The 16,574-nt window shown below is 46.4% G+C and overlaps 2 protein-coding genes and 1 non-coding gene across 7 annotated transcripts in view; 1 reads left to right on the forward strand and 2 right to left on the reverse strand.

Moving 5' to 3' along the window:
* The window catches only part of SRCAP (Snf2 related CREBBP activator protein), a 32,611-nt gene extending 19,335 nt beyond the window's left edge, over positions 1–13,276 (reverse strand). The window contains exons 1-16 of one of the 5 annotated variants that reach the window (XM_024744148.1): positions 12,922–13,271; positions 11,409–11,482; positions 10,577–10,839; positions 9,136–9,387; positions 7,624–7,809; positions 7,246–7,386; positions 5,679–5,901; positions 5,286–5,563; positions 4,560–4,653; positions 4,332–4,421; positions 3,651–3,839; positions 3,233–3,561; positions 2,608–2,785; positions 1,569–1,705; positions 1,173–1,342; positions 864–1,056 (exon numbers count right to left, since the gene is read on the reverse strand). In XM_024744148.1, the coding sequence (XP_024599916.1) occupies positions 864–1,056; positions 1,173–1,342; positions 1,569–1,705; positions 2,608–2,785; positions 3,233–3,561; positions 3,651–3,839; positions 4,332–4,421; positions 4,560–4,653; positions 5,286–5,563; positions 5,679–5,901; positions 7,246–7,386; positions 7,624–7,809; positions 9,136–9,387; positions 10,577–10,630 (2,514 nt within the window). In that variant the 5' untranslated portion in view covers positions 10,631–10,839; positions 11,409–11,482; positions 12,922–13,271. Of the gene's footprint in view, positions 1–863; positions 1,057–1,172; positions 1,343–1,568; positions 1,706–2,607; positions 2,786–3,232; positions 3,562–3,650; positions 3,840–4,331; positions 4,422–4,559; positions 4,654–5,285; positions 5,564–5,678; positions 5,902–7,245; positions 7,387–7,623; positions 7,810–9,135; positions 9,388–10,576; positions 10,840–11,408; positions 11,483–11,925; positions 11,988–12,628; positions 12,789–12,921 lie in introns of those variants that run through there. The other 4 variants (XM_024744151.1, XM_024744149.1, XM_024744150.1 and 1 more) reach the window with 4 other exon arrangements.
* On the reverse strand, positions 4,744–4,874 carry LOC112399480 (small nucleolar RNA SNORA30/SNORA37 family). Its single transcript, XR_003003235.1, has one exon. It is a non-coding gene; the product is annotated as a small nucleolar RNA SNORA30/SNORA37 family (small nucleolar RNA).
* Positions 13,042–13,651, forward strand: LOC112399171 (uncharacterized). The gene is given in 4 exon segments (XM_024744153.1): positions 13,042–13,197; positions 13,200–13,249; positions 13,455–13,578; positions 13,580–13,651. Coding segments are annotated over 4 exon segments (369 nt in total). The 5' UTR covers positions 13,042–13,074.
* Positions 13,652–16,574: the final 2,923 nt, after the last annotated feature.

Genomic DNA, 16,574 nt, shown 5'->3' on the forward strand with positions numbered 1-16,574 from the left:
AATAGGCTATAAGGCTTGAGATGTTTGGCTTATAACAGAGTGAGTTCAAGAGGAACTTTCTGGCAGGGTAGGCGACAGCTGCCAAGGCAGGGCTGAGCCCCAGGGGCTAAGGAGAGAGGGAAGTGCCCCTTGCATTCCAAAAATGTCAGGCTGAAGGCACCAAGCTGAGAGGGAAATTTTTTTTTTTTTTTTTTTGGGACCACCAGGGAAGCCCTGAGAGGGAAATTTTTATTGTTTTCTGTATAAAAATGTCCATCAGATGGGGGTCAAAAGGGTTGGGGGCAGATAACAAAAATAAATAAATAAAATTTCCAAAAAAGAGGAACTTTCAATTAAAGACATTATCAGAAAATTTAAATACAGGTTGAGTGGTCTAGAGAGTCAAGGAATTATATAAATCAGTATGCCGATGAGATAAGTAAACTGGGTGACAAAAAATAAGTAAAGATCAGAATGCTGAGAGATGTTATTTAAAAGCTGGACACTGGACAAAGGAAGAGGAGCCAGAGAAGACCAAAAATAAAAAAATTTAAAAAATAAAAGAAGAAAAGAAAAAGAGAACACAACAAAACTATGTAATTGTGGAAAGTCAGGTAAAGAGAAACCCAAGCCAGGAACTGATCAGCATTATCATTCTACTCAAAGAATAAAAACAGAAATGCTACCATTAAAGAAAACAAGCAGAATGATGACTAAGATGGGGTCACTCAATCTGGCAATGAGTTAAGTCACTGGAACACTGCAGTTTGACAACTGGGTAAATTCAGCCTAGCACTGACTTCCCTCTTCCTAAGGGTTTTCTGGGTATTGCCCTTAGTTCCTTGCCATTCCCAATGCCCTTGACAAACTGGTACAGGCCCTACCTTGTGAAGGCGTTTGACTAGACCTTCATTGTACTCTTGGCTGCCCTCAATCATGCCAGTTAGGGGATTAGAGAACCATTCTTTGAACTCGCGATGAGACTGGAAGACATGGGGCATCAAAAAGTGCATCAAGGACCACAGTTCCATGAGGCTGTTCTGCAAGGGTGTTCCTGTCAGGAGCAGGCGTCTCTGGCTGCAAAGAGACAGGGAATTACAGGGAGGATGGTCAGCAAAGTCCCAACTGTGCAAGAATCCCACCCGGCAGGCCAAGTCAACCCTCCCATCAATCTCAGACATCTCCATCTCCACCTGTTGAAGTTGAGCAATGACTGCCAGCGCTGAGACTTGAAGTTCTTGATGTTCTGAGCCTCATCCAGAATGAGATAGCGCCAGTTCTTGCGGCGGAAGGCCTGGTGGTCCTGCAGCACCAGCTTGTAAGATGTGATACACACATGGAAGGCATTGGGCTTGGTCCAGCCCTGCAGTATCAGGAGAAAGTAGCAGAAAGTGGGGTAAAAAGAAAGAGCAAAAAGAAGACATCCTAAGATCTTCCAGGAACAGAAATCATGTTGGGAGAAAGGAGAAAAGTCCCAGGAGCAGAATGGGGTAACAGAAAGGGAAGGGAAAGGAACTCATTTGAGGAAAGGGCCTAAAAGTATACGAAACATCAATAGGGGAAGGGAGCAATCACATGGGGAAGCAAACCTGCCGCTTGAGCTTCCTCTCCTTCTGGGCTCCATAGTAAGTAAGGATTTTAAAGCTGGGGCACCAACGTTTCAGCTCCATCTCCCAGTTCAACATCACGCTGGTGGGGACAATGATCAAATGGGGACCCCAGTTACCTGTTTAGCGAAAGAATGAGAGATGTACAACACGGTGAGTGCAGTTAACAATACTGTACTGCGCATGTGAAATTACTAAGAGTAAATCTTAAAAGTTCTCACCACAGGAAAAAGCAAAATGTTTTGTAACTATGTATGATGATGGACCTTAACTAGTCTTACTATGATGATGATGGTCATTCTGCAGTGTATACACGTACCAAATCTTTATACTGTACATCTGAAATATAGTGTTAAATGTTAATTATACCTCAGTTTTAAAAAATAAAGTAAGATTCAGAGAGATCTGGGGCAGAGGAATTTTAAAAAAGATGAGAGATGGTAAGGAAATACAAACTGTGGGGTTCTGGAACTCAGGTATAAAACCCTGACGATTCTGTCCTAATGGCCCTTCCTAAGAATCCTAGCACCATAATACAAATGAACTTATTTACAAAACAGAAACAGACGTACAGACACAGAAAACAAAATTATGGTTACCCAAAGGGAAAAGGGAGAAGGGATAAATTAGGCGTATGGGAATGACAGATACACACTACTACATGTAAAATAGATAAAAAGAATTTACTACATAGCACAGGGAATTACATTCAATATCTTACAATAACCTAAAAGGAAAAGAATCTGAAAAAGAACATATACATACATACGTATAACCAAATCACTTTGCTGTACCCCCCGAAACTAACCGAAAATTGTAAATCAACTAAGTCAAAATTTGGGGCGGGTGGGTTGGGGAATCCTAGTGCCTACAATGACCTCTCTATACAGTTATTGACCAGAGTCAATGAAGCTACTTATCAGCAAGAGACTGTTTCACCATGCTACAGCTGAAGTCATTAAATAAGCTTCCCAGGAAATTGGCCAAGAGAGACCCAAGAAGAAGGGCCCGGCCTAGTTACCTTTCTCACAGGCCAAGTGGGCAAGCAGGGAAATGGTCTGGATCGTCTTGCCTAGCCCCATCTCATCAGCAAGAATGCCATTAAGCTTCTTCTCATACATAGTAACCAGCCAGTCCAGCCCAATGTGTTGGTACTCCCGGAGCTGGCCCCGTAGGAGCAGGGGGATGGGTGTCTTCACCTAGTAGGTAGGAGGAGAGGTAACACAATGGAATTGAGGAATCTGTCACTGAGAAACAGGAGACTCAAGATATGAGAAAGCAGGGGCTTCCCTGGTGGCGCAGTGGTTAAGAATCCACCTGCCGGGCTTCCAAGTGTGCCACAACTACTGACCCTGCACTCTAGAGCCTGCCAGCCACAACTACTGAGCCCAAGTGCCACAACCACTGAAGCCCGCGCACCTAGAGCCTGTGCTCCACAAGAGAAGACACCGCAATGAGAAGCCTGCACACCACAACGAAGAGTAACCCTTGCTCGCCGAAACTAGAGAAAGCCTACACACAGCAACGAAGATCCGACACAGCCAAAAATAAAAATAAAAAAAATAAATTAATTAAAAAAAAATTAGAACTCAATTTCTTAAAATGCAAATTTTTAAAACATAAGCATTTTTAAAACTTTAAAATACCTGGGTAGTGGCCAAGGTATAACCCTTGGGCTGAAGACTTTCAGCTGCTGCAGCGATGTCAGTAATTTCTTTCTTAGGGCCTAGAGTGGTGGTGGGCCCTGGGGTGGGAGGTCCACTGCCTCCATCTGCCTCACTCTGCTCTTCGTCCCTGGCAAGCAAGTACTCCACCCCAAAGTCATCATCTTCCTCCTCTTCCTCATCTGCTTGGCTCTGTGACTGGGACTCCTCAGATTCCTCAGACTCAGATTCCTCCGATTCCGAACTCCCGCTTGTCTCTTCCTCTTCTGAATGCTCATCTTCCTCATCCTCACTCTGTTCCTCAGCAGAGTCTAAAGCACAAGATCAAGGCTTAGTGTTCACCATACCTACTCCTCCAGTCTTGCCCTCCCCAGCTCTTGCCTCATGACCACACATTCACCTGACTGACTGCTACTATCCTCTTGAGTAGCCTCCTCAGCTTCTGTGGCCGCCTCTGGTTCACAGTCAGAGCTGTTAGCCTCAACTTCATCTTCATCTTCCTCTTCACTACTCCCAGAACCTGGGGCAGAGGCATCAGAGGCATAGGCTCCTGCGTACTGCTGCAGTAGCTCCTCCACAGACAGCTCACCTGGAAGAGAAGTGAAGGATAAGCCTTTACATGCTTCACGGGGAAGAAGGGGAGGTCTGAGTGGTGCCAGTTCATTTTACCTCAGCTTCTACAGACACTGCTAGGCCCAGGTCTGAAGGGAGGCAAAAGAGTTTACTTTCAGCAGCAGTTATTTTCAGCCAAGCCCCGTAACATGGGCTAGAACTGTGGATGGTCCTGCCTTCCATTGGGAAGGACGGCATCAATCTGAGGAACCTCCCCTTTAAGGTTCAGATCAAACATGGCCACTATCCTCTTCCAATAGTTCTTCCCTCCACTCAGCTCTCACATCACTTTGTTCAAACTTCCATCATAACCAATCATAATTTTCTACTTATAACCATCTATAAATCTGTCTCTGTCATTAGATCTGGAGTATCTCCAGAAAGGATAAGAGTGTCTTATTCATTTCTTTATCTCTGGCATTCTGCACAGAGACACCAAGTGGGTACTCAGTAAAATGTCTGGTGTCACCTTCTCGAGCCAACTCGCTCAGCTCCATGGCATGATCCACCTCCCCTTCCAACTGCTCCTCAGCTGCTATGGTATCCTCTTCATCCTCCGCTAGGAAAGAGAATGAACCAAGATCAACGGGGACAGAGGCTCAGAACACAGTCCAAGTGGAAGAGGTGAGAAAGTCTGAAATATTAGGTCCAGACAATTTAAGGGGTAAGAGGCAACAGGACTGAGAACAGGCCTGACCTTCATCTTCATTGGCAGCAAACTCCTCATCCTCCTCATCTGGATGCCAAGGCTGTTTGTTGCGCTGTGTGACAGAGGAGGGTGGGGGCTTTACCTGTTTGGCAGACGATGAAAAAGGAGAAGGCCTATGGTTAGAGCAGCAAGAGAAAGACACAACGTTGAATAAGATGTCACAGAATAGTCTCTCTGTCCCACTGAGTGACAGTTGCCACTGACACCGTCCCAGGGCAAGGATACAACCAAGGGTTTTCAATTTCAGTACCAGCTACCAAATCCTGGCCCCACTGCCCGGGGGAGGACCCGTGAAAGTGCTAGAAGAGAAACACAGGCCCCCAACACCAACCCCATGCACTCGGACACATGGAAAAACAAAAAGCTTAGGTCCAGAAGAGACTTCAAGGTTACCATCTCAGCTCCGAACCTACAAACCAGCAAGTGAGTATTAGGGCCATTTCACAGAAGCGGCAAGGACCAAAGTTCAAGCTCACACAGCAATTCTAAGAGTACAGTACACTCTTCCACACATCAGAAACCTGGCCATCTCACACTGTAACTTGCCCCAAACCCAGATTCTTTCCTGTCCAACCTCAAATGAGAGCCCAACTGCTCAGACCATGGAGGACTCCTAAAAACCACAACCAACCTCATAGACCGGAAGAACTCAGTCCTTAAGGCTCTCCCTCTGCTCCCACTCTGAACCCACCTTCTATCCCCTTCTGCCCATACCTTCAACACCTGAGAGGACTCTTCTTCACCACCTTCTTCAGGCCCATCTCGGGTGTCACTATCATGAGATGAGGGGGTTCTTGAGGGGCTGGAAGGCCCTCCTAGCAGCTGAGGGGGGAGGGAACGGAGCAGCTCTTCCAGTGGCAGTTCTCCCTCACGTCGAAGTAGCTCAATCTCACGCCTCTGGGTCTCTGCATCATTGCCTTCCTGTTGTTCTTCAACCTCAATCGTCTCCTCATCATCCTCTTCCTCCTCCTCTTGGGGTTGGAAGTCCCCATCTATAGCAGGAGAACAAGGTCACAAAGTCCACGGGGCCCTGCAAGCCACAGGGTGGGTTTTCAGCTCTGGAAAGGGTACATGAGGAAGAGTAACAGAGCTAAAGAGGACACACACCTTCATCATCCATCCGGGAAACTGGGGGTGGAGGACTAGAGGCAGCTGAGGAAGAGCCAAGGCAAGGGGAGGAACCAGCTTTGCTGGAGGTTAGCGGCTGGTTGAGGCTCTGAGACAGAAGGTCTGAGTACTTTTCAGTTTGCCCCACGATGAAGTCCAGGTGCAGGTCCAGGGCTTTTTTCCGCTTTTCCTCAAGCCGGGACTGTTGTTTGAATTGCACCACCTGACACAAGCATGAAATGGAGGGATCACCAAGATAATCTTTTACTCGTGTATTCTTACTCAACATTTAGGGAAGCCTCCACTATGCTAGGCCCTGGGCTGGCTTTTCAGGAGGGAAGAGCTAAATGACCTTAAGGGTGCTTCTGAGGAAAGCAGAAAGGAAGCACAGAATAGAGGAGCCAGCTTAGTCTCTGGCAGTGGGGAAAGACTTACAAATGTATCTGGAGCTGAATCTTAAAGATTAAGTAGGTGTTCCCTAAGTGAAGATGAGGAAAAAGGCATCCCCTGCAGCAGAAAAAGCATGTGTAAATGGCCACGGACATACAAGAGAATGTTTGAAGTGGAAAGAAGAAAAGGGGGCTTCCCTGGTGACGCAGTGGTTGAGAGTCCGCCTGCCGATGCAGGGGACACGGGTTCGTGCCCCGGTCCGGGAAGATCCCACATGCTGCGGAGCGGCTGGGCCCGTGAGCCATGGCCACTGAGCCTGCGCATCCGGAGCCTGTGCTCCGCAACGGGAGAGGCCACAAGAGTGAGAGGCCCGCGTACCGCAAAAAAAAAAAAAAGAAAAGAAAAGGAACTGGCAGAATACAAGAATGAAAATATAGACAGAAGCCAGGTAATACTTAAGAAATAATTACAGGGACTTCCCTGGTGGTCCAGTGGTAAAGAATCCCCCTTACAATGCAGGGGACATGGGTTCGATCCCTGGTTGGGGAACTAAGATCCCACATGCCGTGGTTCAACTAAGTCCACGCACCATGACTACTGAGCTCGCACGCCTCAATGACAGAGCCCACGTGCTGCAAACTACAGAGCCCATGTGCCCTGGAGCCCGGGCGCCACAACTAGAGAGAGAAAACCCACACGTCACAACTAGAGAGAAGCTCACACACCGCAACTAGAGAGAAGCCTGTGCACCACAACGAAGACCCTGACACAGCCCAAAAAGATAAAAGAAAATAAACAAAATAACATTAAAAAAAAGAAACAATTACAACTTAATAAATGAGAACAATTCAGTTAATGAGAACTTTGATGGTATTTAAGCAGGTAAATGGCACACACTTGAAAAAGCATGCTGAACGGGCTGCAAAGGACAGATGGCCAAGGGGAGTCAAGAAGTCCTATTATCAATCCCCAAATGCAGGACCCATATTTTTCCATTGTACTTCTCTCTTCCTCGTAGAACTCAATGCTTGAAAGGTCCAGCACACAACAGAAACGTCATCAGAGTTGCATGAAATAATTATCCACTCTCCTGAGGAGAACTTTTGATCATTCCTGCTACCATGCTACCCACCAGTCAACACCAAGGCATTTCCCTTTCCCAATCTCTGCTGCCTACCTTCTCCACGTTGCTCCAAAACTGCCTAACATCCTTGGCCATGGTGGAGGCGATTCGGCGCAGCTTGGCCTGCTCCTCCCTCCGGGCCCGTTCCTCTTTCTGCCGCTGCTCCTCGTGGTGCCGGATCACCATTCGCACCACCTGTGGGAATGAGGTGAAAACACTCCAAGGCCAGACGCTCGGCCCGTCCCCAAGTCAAGGGTAAAGAGAAAAGTCAAAGCCAAGAAACCTGGTAAGTCAGAGCTTGCCTCTTGAGACTAGAAGCATTTACAAGCACTGTACACCATTATGTTTGGTTCCCTTCCAACCAACCTACCCATCAAGAAAAAGCAAACCTGAAAACAAAATGGAAGGTAGTAGGTCCAGTTGAGGACATACCTTACGGGCCACACCCCGTTTCCAACGGCGCTCCTGAGCAAAGTCGGCAGAGAGCCACTGCATCTCCTCACACAGATAGTCCCAGTGGCCCTTGGGGCGGGGAGGCTCGGGCACTTTAGGCAGTCTCTTCAGTGACCAGAAACCCTCCTTCCGCAGCTCAGCAATCCGAGTCTCAATCTCAGCCTCCTAATGAGGAAGAGCTAGGTCAATCAAGTTACTTGACATATACTTCACCTCATGACCATGGCTGAATCCCTGACCTCTGACTACGTACAGGCACTGACTGGACTGAGTGTTATATGCTTGTCTTGAGTCCACATACCAATCCTACGAGTTGATATTATACGCTCTCCAGGTGAGCAAAAAGAAGATCAGGGAGATTGAGTGATTTACTTGAGATTACAAAGATAGGAGCTGATAAGTACTGGGAATTAAAAATAGGTCTGACTCCACACACCAGATTTCATGCTTTTTCCATTTTTTCACACTCCATACCTTATGAATATAGGCACAACTTAGGAAAACATATCCAAGGGAAGCTTCCCAGAGAACAAGGAAAGCATGCTTCCTTACTGACTCTAGATACATTGCAGGGACCTTCACTGCCGCAGAATTCTACTTACACAAGAGTGTATGTTCGTACTTAAAAATATGCTATAAAATCCAATTTACATAATCCTGTTTGTTTTTAAAAAATATCATTTTTATAAAATGTATTTTTTAAAATGTACTTTTTTGTGGAAAATACTGAACAGTTATACACAAAAAGATTAACAGTGGTTAGTATTACAAAAAGATAACAATGTTTCTACATTCGTTATATCATAAAAAGAAAAATGAAAGCACTTGAAATTTTTATTTAACAGAGGTGACTTATAAACTCAGGACAACTGCCCTCATTATTTTTGTCCTCTCCTGACAAAAACTAAATCAAAGGAACTAACAGCCACAGATGAGACAAGGAACTAAATGGCCTGATGGTCACCAAGGAAACACCAAGAAAGACATGGATATTAGACCAATGGCTCTCAAGTTCAAGCATGCATCAGAATCATCTGTAGTGCTTTTTAAGACAGTGCTGGACCCCACGCCTAGAGTTTTAAATGGGTAGGTAGAAGAAGGGTACGAAGAATTTGCATTTCTAATAAGTTCCCAGGTAATGCTGATGTTGCTGGCCCAGAGACAACATTTACCTCTGGTAAGTTTAACAGAGACTACAGGAGAAAAACGTGAAGTAGAAACCAGTAAATCTTAGGAGGCTCATAGCTTACAAAGCACTTTTGTGTCTATTTTCTCCTTTAACTTAAACCTTTTAACAGCCTATTCACTCCTACACCATCCCTATTTAAAAAAAAAGAAAATGAGGCTCAGAGTCCAAGAAACTTGTTCAAGATCAAAGCAGAGACTGTACTGTAAATCAAAGATAAGGAAAGAAATGTAAAATACCCATGGGACATAGGAGTTCAGGGAGGAAGACTCCCAAGAAGCCTCATGGGCCTTCCCAATACATACATGCTTGGCCTGCTCTGCAATCTCAGCATGGCTCTTCTCCCACTTTGGGCCCTTGTTAGCCAGGTCAGCAGCCTGGGGTAAGCTGAGCCCCTCCAGGGGCACTGTGGCACCATCTGGGGGCCCTGGAGGTCCATCCAAAGAGGAATCTTGAGCTATATGCTGGGGGGAGATGCCACCTGCCCCACTAGAGGCTGGGGAACTGGATGAGGCAGGGGACACAGGATTGCTGCCTGTCATGCCGTCCGACACCATCTAGAAAAGGGAGAAATGACAGGTAAGATGAATGCTTAGCAGCACTCTACCATGGGTTTTAAGTACATTCCTTCATTCTATCTCCACAAGAAAAAGCTCTGGAGTAAGGTATCAACCTCACTTTTATAAACACAACATTTGGGATAAAGTTTTAATAAGGTACTCAAGACAGCAAAGCCAAGTTTCCAGTAAACACTTGGCATGCAAGAGGAATTAGAGCCTGACATTTACACAATTCCCAAATTCAAGACTACTACTATAGCACATGACCTCAAATTTTAATGATCTTTTCAGAACCTCAATGATTTCACTCACATAAACAACTCCCTGTTTTTCCCTCCTTTTCACAGCAAGTATGACAGATTCACCCATGCGAATAAATCTGAGCTACCACCAAATTCAAAAAGCATCAAAAAATCCAAGATCACCTAAACCTCTTTATGTTCATCACCAGCCTCGGTAGTTTCCTTTACTGGAGAGGTAGATGGGGAAAGGGAGGATTAGTCACTGTTCTCAAATACCCACCTATTACAAGGTACCGTATAAACAATAATGAGTATAGAACAAAGTCCTACTTAAATGTGCATAGTGAGGGAACTCATGAAATTCACTCTGGCACACAAGCCTCATAGTGGGCCACTCAAATTCCTACCTCAACTAAATGAAGAAAGACATTATGTCGCATAATTTCCCAGCTGCTCAGGAAAATAATATCAAACCCATAACCATAAAAAGCCTACTGTACGGGAAACGTAGGTCTGTCCAGTTTTTTAAAAGTCATCATTTTCTTCTACCTCCAGCACTCCCTCAGTATGAGAAAAGAATGAATACTACACACCATCCACAAGGCTTACCTCATTCCAGTTCCAAAAGAAACCGAGCTATTCTCAAAGTACGCAGTCTTAAAAGCATTTTGTCACAAACCCCATTTCCAACCTGGCTTAATTCAACTTTTTTCAGGTAACGAGGAATTTCCATGCTCTTAGAGATCAACATTATACTAATGTCAAGTAGAATATGAGTATCCAACAGGCTTGACAGCCCACCTGAGCATCAAAGATTCTCCAAACTCAGTTACCAAGGTAGCTAGGATCATGGAAACACAGCTAAGACCTTCCACACTTCTTCTGCCTCAAAGCCAGCAGCCCACAAAGCAGAAGCAGAGAAGGAACCCTCCCCACTTTCAAACCTGTGTTTGCAAGATTGGGAGCTGAGGGTGAGCAGGGGAGGGGCTGCTCTGCATGGTCCCACTCCCAGGCTCCTCTTTGGATGCCTGAAGAACGACTGGGTCGTTGTCACCACTGCTGCTGGCCGAGGGGCTGGCGTCCGGCTGCAGGGCATGCTGGGAGCTGGCCTCATTCTGGGCCACCGGCCACCGGGACCCGCCTTCCAGGGCCCGGGGCCCACTAGGGCGTCCCAGCCTCCTCTCAGGTTCACCGGCCTCTGGAGCACCTAAAGTAGGGTAAAAAGAGTAGAAATGGGATTTAGAAAGATTAAGGAATCTTCTTAAAAAACAGGGATAACACTAACAAATAAAGATAATCGAACACAGTGATTATAGCTTACGTTTCTTGAGCATCTACTATGTGTCAAATACTTTACTGAGTACTTACTTGATGTGTTCTATAATCCTCACATCTACCTTATAAACCAGATACTTTTCATGCTGTGATAAATGCTTACTTAGCTCCTTCTACATACCAAAAACAGAGCTACGCAAAAAAGACCGCTGACATAAACGCAGCTTACATTCTAATATTTCCTCTGTTTTATAAATTAGGAAATCAGAATACAAAGAGACCAAAAGACTTGCATAAGGTCACAGTAAGGAAGTAGGAGGAGGAGGACAAACCTAGACAGTCTGATGCCAAAACCGAGAGAACATGCTACTCTCCTTGGTAGACTCAGGGTGATCAGATCTTTCTCTCTCCATAGTCCCAGATCTGTTATTGCACCACAATCATTATCTCAAACATCTTTCCCATTAGCATCAGCACATGAAATGGTATATGAGTCCTCACCTGTGTGAGCTGAGACCACACCCCCTGTGAAAGTCTGTACTTCCACGGTGCCGCCGTACTGAGGGGAATCACGCCTGAAGCAGAAAGGGAGGAAAACAGCAGTGAAGAACTAATCCACATTTACCAACACCCATCAAAGCTTTCTTTACACCAACTTTTGAGGCTTTTAAATATACCCAAATCAGTTTAAAGGCGGAAGACAACTACAGTAGTAAAAAAAATCACATTTCAGAAAAATAAAAACAAACCACGTTTTGTGAAAACAGAATTCCCTAGTAACATGAGATTTTGGCTGGGGAGGAGAAGCAAGGAAGTGAAGCCCCCCAAACAAGTTTATAAAGCTTAAGGGTAAAAGGCTCCAACTTCTGAATGGAGGACAAATTAACAAAGCCAAAAAAGCTGTCACAGCCAGAAGCTCAAAAGGTGCTGGCTGCCTGGCAGCCGGCTCTCCTTTCCAGTGAGGGCTAAACGTAGGAGGATCCACCCTTCCTCAGGGCAGGCCCTGCGACTCCTATACCTGCGCCATATGACACTTCCCCAAACAGCAGAACTAGAGCAGGAGACCTTAGAGGAGCAGAGGTAAGGAAGCCCGAACAGCAAAGAACCATACCCCGGAAATAGGCAGGGTAAACCCACACAAGGCCCGGAAGTGTTTCCCCAGTGTTTAAGGAAATTCTTTAACCACAGTGCAGCCTTCGATTCACTCCACCTTCCACAACAGAGTCACTGGAATCGAGCTAACCAGAATCCAAGAAGCTTGAACTCTCGACCCCCTTCTTTATTACCGTCTCCCAACCCGTCCCCACAGCCTGACCCAGCGTGACCCCTGACCTCTGTCCCAACTTGCCACTAGCCCTAAGATAGCCCCGCCCCCTCCTAGACTCCCACCCCACCCAACGTGCGCGACTGGGGGAGGGGCCCGCGCGTGCGCGCCTGGAGGCGGAGAAAGCCGGCTGCGCGCACCGCCCGGGGGCTCCCGCCAGAACCCAAGCCCACGCACCCAAGGGTCGCAGGACTAGGAAGCCTCTCATCCCTGCCCGTCAGGGAGCCCCCACCACCAGACCGCGAAAGGCTGAGATAAGGGAGGGCTCGTGCCGCCAGGTCCTGGCTCCTGACTGGATATGGTGGGCGCGGGCCCCGACTACTCGTCCCACGCCCCCCTTCCTCTTCCCGCGCGCCCCTTAGGGGGGACTGGGGTTGGTGGGCGGGCAGGAGCGCACCTGGGTCCGTCCTCTCACGGCTCGCTCGCTCGCTCAGGCACGCGTGCGCAGACGGGCGGGAGGGGAGAGAAGACGCGCCCGGGCCCAGAACCGGCCGGCCTGGCCCCCCTCAGCCTGTCGCTATGGGCGCGCGCCGACAGCCTCGCGCACCGGCCCCGGGGCCCCGGCCGAAGGTGCGCGCGCAGCACCCCGGGAAGGTGGGAGGGGAGGCGGTGGCGGAAAGATGCGCGCGCAGTCACCCGTAAGGGGAGGGGAGCTGTGGGGCGTCCGCCATCTTGTCTCCCTCTCCTTACCTGCGTCCTCGGGGGCGTGCGCACCACCCCCCCTCCCGCCGAGGAGGGGGGAGGGCCCCCTCTTGGCCGCCGCCTTCGCGGCCTTTAAATTCCCCTGGGGCCCGCGGTTACTGTCACCGCCTTGCTTCCACTGCTTCCTCTCGCGGCACAGAGATGCGGGCGGTGGGTGGGAAAAATGGGAGACGCTACTCGCAGCGAACCGCCACCGCCGCTTCCGAGGCCTCACCAAAATGGCCGCCGCCGTCTCGGCCGCCACCACCAACACCACCGCCACCACCACAGCTCACTATCGCTACCGCCGGCGCGGCCCGTCCTCTCGCGAGAGACAGTAACAGGAGGTTCGGGGAGCGGAGAGGTTCGCGTGCTAGCGTAGGGCGCTGTCCGAAGCGCAAGGCAGGCTGGGAGATGTAGTCCTCCCGGAGGCTCGCCGCTTGGTCCGCGGCGGAAAGCTTACCCTCCACCACGGAACCTGCCGCTGGGGCTGCTTTGCGGCTGCCAACTCGGATCGATACACCCCACTTTTTTTTTAATAGATCACCCAGAAAGCTGAAGCAATTTCTCAGGTACTTTCAACAAGTTAGCAGTGGAACCTGGGCCTCTGGATTCCCATGACAGTCCACTTATGTAGAGCTGCTTCGTTTTACACAAGGATGGTATTCCCAGTAACTCCTAAGCACTTATGCCATCTGTTAGCCAACTTTTTAGGTTAAGAACCCCTTTGGGAATATGATACCCTCACCCCGAAATAAAATAATAATAATAACAGATACCTTCTATTGAGGCCACTTTGTGCACTTGATTATCTCTTTTAATCCTAGCAGTGCTCCATTTTACAAATGATTTGAGGCTCATAGATTAACTAGTGACAGAGTCCAGAACGAAGATTCATAACAAAGCAGTCAAAGTCACAAGGATACAAACACAAAATTTACCACCTAAAGCCCACCCTAGGAGCCAGGTACACAATCCGAGATAAAGCTCTCATTCAGCTCCTCTTCACTCAGTTGAGCTCTTCCCCATTCTACTCAAAGAGCTGATTCTCTCTCTGTGTCGTTGATTTGAAGTACTGTTTTTGTTACAGCAAAAACCAGGGGTTGAAAACTCAAAAACCTAGGAGGACCAGGAAGGTAGTGTAAATAAAGCAAAGAGGGGCAAAATACATCAGATTCAGCCACAGGCTGTCAGTTTGCTACCTCTGTCCTATGCTGGAGCCTCAGGGCACACAGAAGCATCAAGGATGGATTGTTTGATTGAAAAAGTGGGTAAGTGCCCATCCATTTAGGCCCAGTTCAAAATCTTTCCAGGCCAAGCTTACATATTTCTGAGACTCCATAGAACCACACTGAACTCCCAAGAGAGCTCACATTTCTTGGCCTTCCCATATACTTTTTTATCCTTTTTCAATATTTTTCCTTCAGAATTTAGCTCAAGGGCCACAACCCCCAGATGATCTCTCTTGACTACCCTTCTGGCTCCCATAGCCTCCTGGGCTCCATAAAGAACTGATTGCATTGTATCTGGATTCATGGTCTGTCCACCCCATGCCCAAAACTGTTGTTAACCCCTTGAGAGTAAAGACATGGTTTATACCTGACAATTCACTATGCCAGTCTCAGAAAGATTATTCAGGAAATTTACTAGTATTATCACACTTATGAAACACAGAAATAACGTATTGGATATGTGAGCTCAAACTCAAGGTAAGTCTAAAGTCTGTCTTCCATTTTCATTGACTATAACCCTGGTCCAGCCACCATCATCTCTTGGCTTGGATTACTCCTGACTGGGCCTCCCACTTCCACTCCTGTTTCCCTTTACTCCTTCTCCACACAGCAACCAGAGCGACCTTTTCATATAAATCAGAGCATCGTGCTCTCACACTTAAGATCATCTTAGTTCTCTTAAATGAAAATGATGTATCATGGTTTAAAATTCCCATAGGACAGACATTATGTTGAGCTGAAACAGCCAGACACGAGAGTAAATGCATAAGATTCCAATTATATAAAATTCAAGAGCAGACAGAATTAATTGATGGTGATAAAAATCAGAACAATAACCATTAGGAGAGAAAGGTTTTAACTGGAAAGATGCACAAGGGGGATACTAGAAATGTATCAGGTTGGTAAACTATGGCCCAAAGGGCAAGTCTTGCCCACCACCTGTTTCTGTACAGCTGGCAAGCTAAGGATGGTTTTTACATTTTCAAATGGTTGAGGAAAAAATCAAAAGAAGAAAAAATATTTTGTGAAAAAAAAATATATTTTGTGATACGTTAAAATTACAAGTAATTCAAATTTCAGTGTCCGCAACTAAAGGTTTATGGGAATCTGACCATGCCTCTTCATTACATAGCAACTATGGCTGCTTTCCTGCTATAGTAGCAGAGCTGAGTAGTTGCAGCAGAGACCATAGCCCACAAAGCCTAAACTATTTTCTATCTGGCATCTTACAATAAAAAGCTTGCTGACTCCTTCCTGTTCTATATCTTGATCTGGATGAGGTCACATCCAGGGTTGTATACAGATGTAAACATTCACTGAAATGTGCACGTAAAATTTGTACACTTTATGTATCTCACAACATGTATTTTATACTTTTTTTTAATAAAATAACCCTACAGGATATGATCCCTGTCTATTTTTTTTAACCTCATTTACCCCTTGTTCACTATACTACAGCCACCTTGCCCTTCTCCAAACCATCCATCCAATTCACTTCTGCTTCCAGAGCCTTCATCTCCATTGTTCCCTCCATCTAAAAATTTTTCTTGGAATTCCCTGGCGATCCAGTGGTTAAAACTCAACGCTTTCACTGCGTGGGCCTGGGTTCTGTCCCTGGTCGGGGAACTCAGATCCCCCAAAATAATAATAATAAAAATTTTTCTCATGGCCAACTCTTCCTTTTCATGAAGGTCTTAGTTCAAATGTTGCCTCCTCAGAGAAGTTCCCTGACATTAAATAGCCCTTTCACTGCCTGTCACTCTTTATCATGTGCCTTTTTCACAACCCTTACCTGAAGTTATTAATTTATTTGTATGTTTGTTTATTGTCTGCCCCCTTCCCACTAAAAGATAAACTCCTTGAGAGCAGGTACATTGTCACAGCATTCACAGTATCTCTAGATAATTAATATATGAAAACCATTTCAAACAACCCTGTGAAGAAGAGATTGTTCCATTAGGCAAATGAAATTTTGGTTGAATGAAAAGTGAATAATGAAGACTCAATATTGTCAAGATGCCAGTTCTTCCCAACTTGATCTATAGATTCAACGCAATCCAATCAAAATCCCAGCAAGTTACTTTGTGGATATCAACAAGCTGATTCTAAAATTTGTATGGAGAGGCAAAAGATCAGAATAGCCAAAACAGTATTGAAGGAGAACCAAGTTGCAAGACTGACACTACCAGACTTCAAGCCTTACTATAAAGCTGCAGTAATCAAGACAGTGTGGTATTAGCAAAAGAATAGGCAGATCAATGGAACAAAAAAGAGAGCCCAGAAATAGACCCACATAAATATAGTCTACTGATCTTTGACAAAGGAGCAAAGGCGATACAATAGAACAAAGGTAGTCTTTTCAACAAATGGCGCTGGAACGACTGGACATCCACATGCAAAAATTTAATCTAGACACAGATCTTATACCCT

The sequence above is a fragment of the Neophocaena asiaeorientalis genome, unplaced genomic scaffold (genome assembly GCF_003031525.2).
Source record: "Neophocaena asiaeorientalis asiaeorientalis breed wild unplaced genomic scaffold, Neophocaena_asiaeorientalis_V1.1 scaffold91, whole genome shotgun sequence".
Taxonomy (NCBI): Eukaryota; Metazoa; Chordata; class Mammalia; order Artiodactyla; family Phocoenidae; genus Neophocaena; species Neophocaena asiaeorientalis.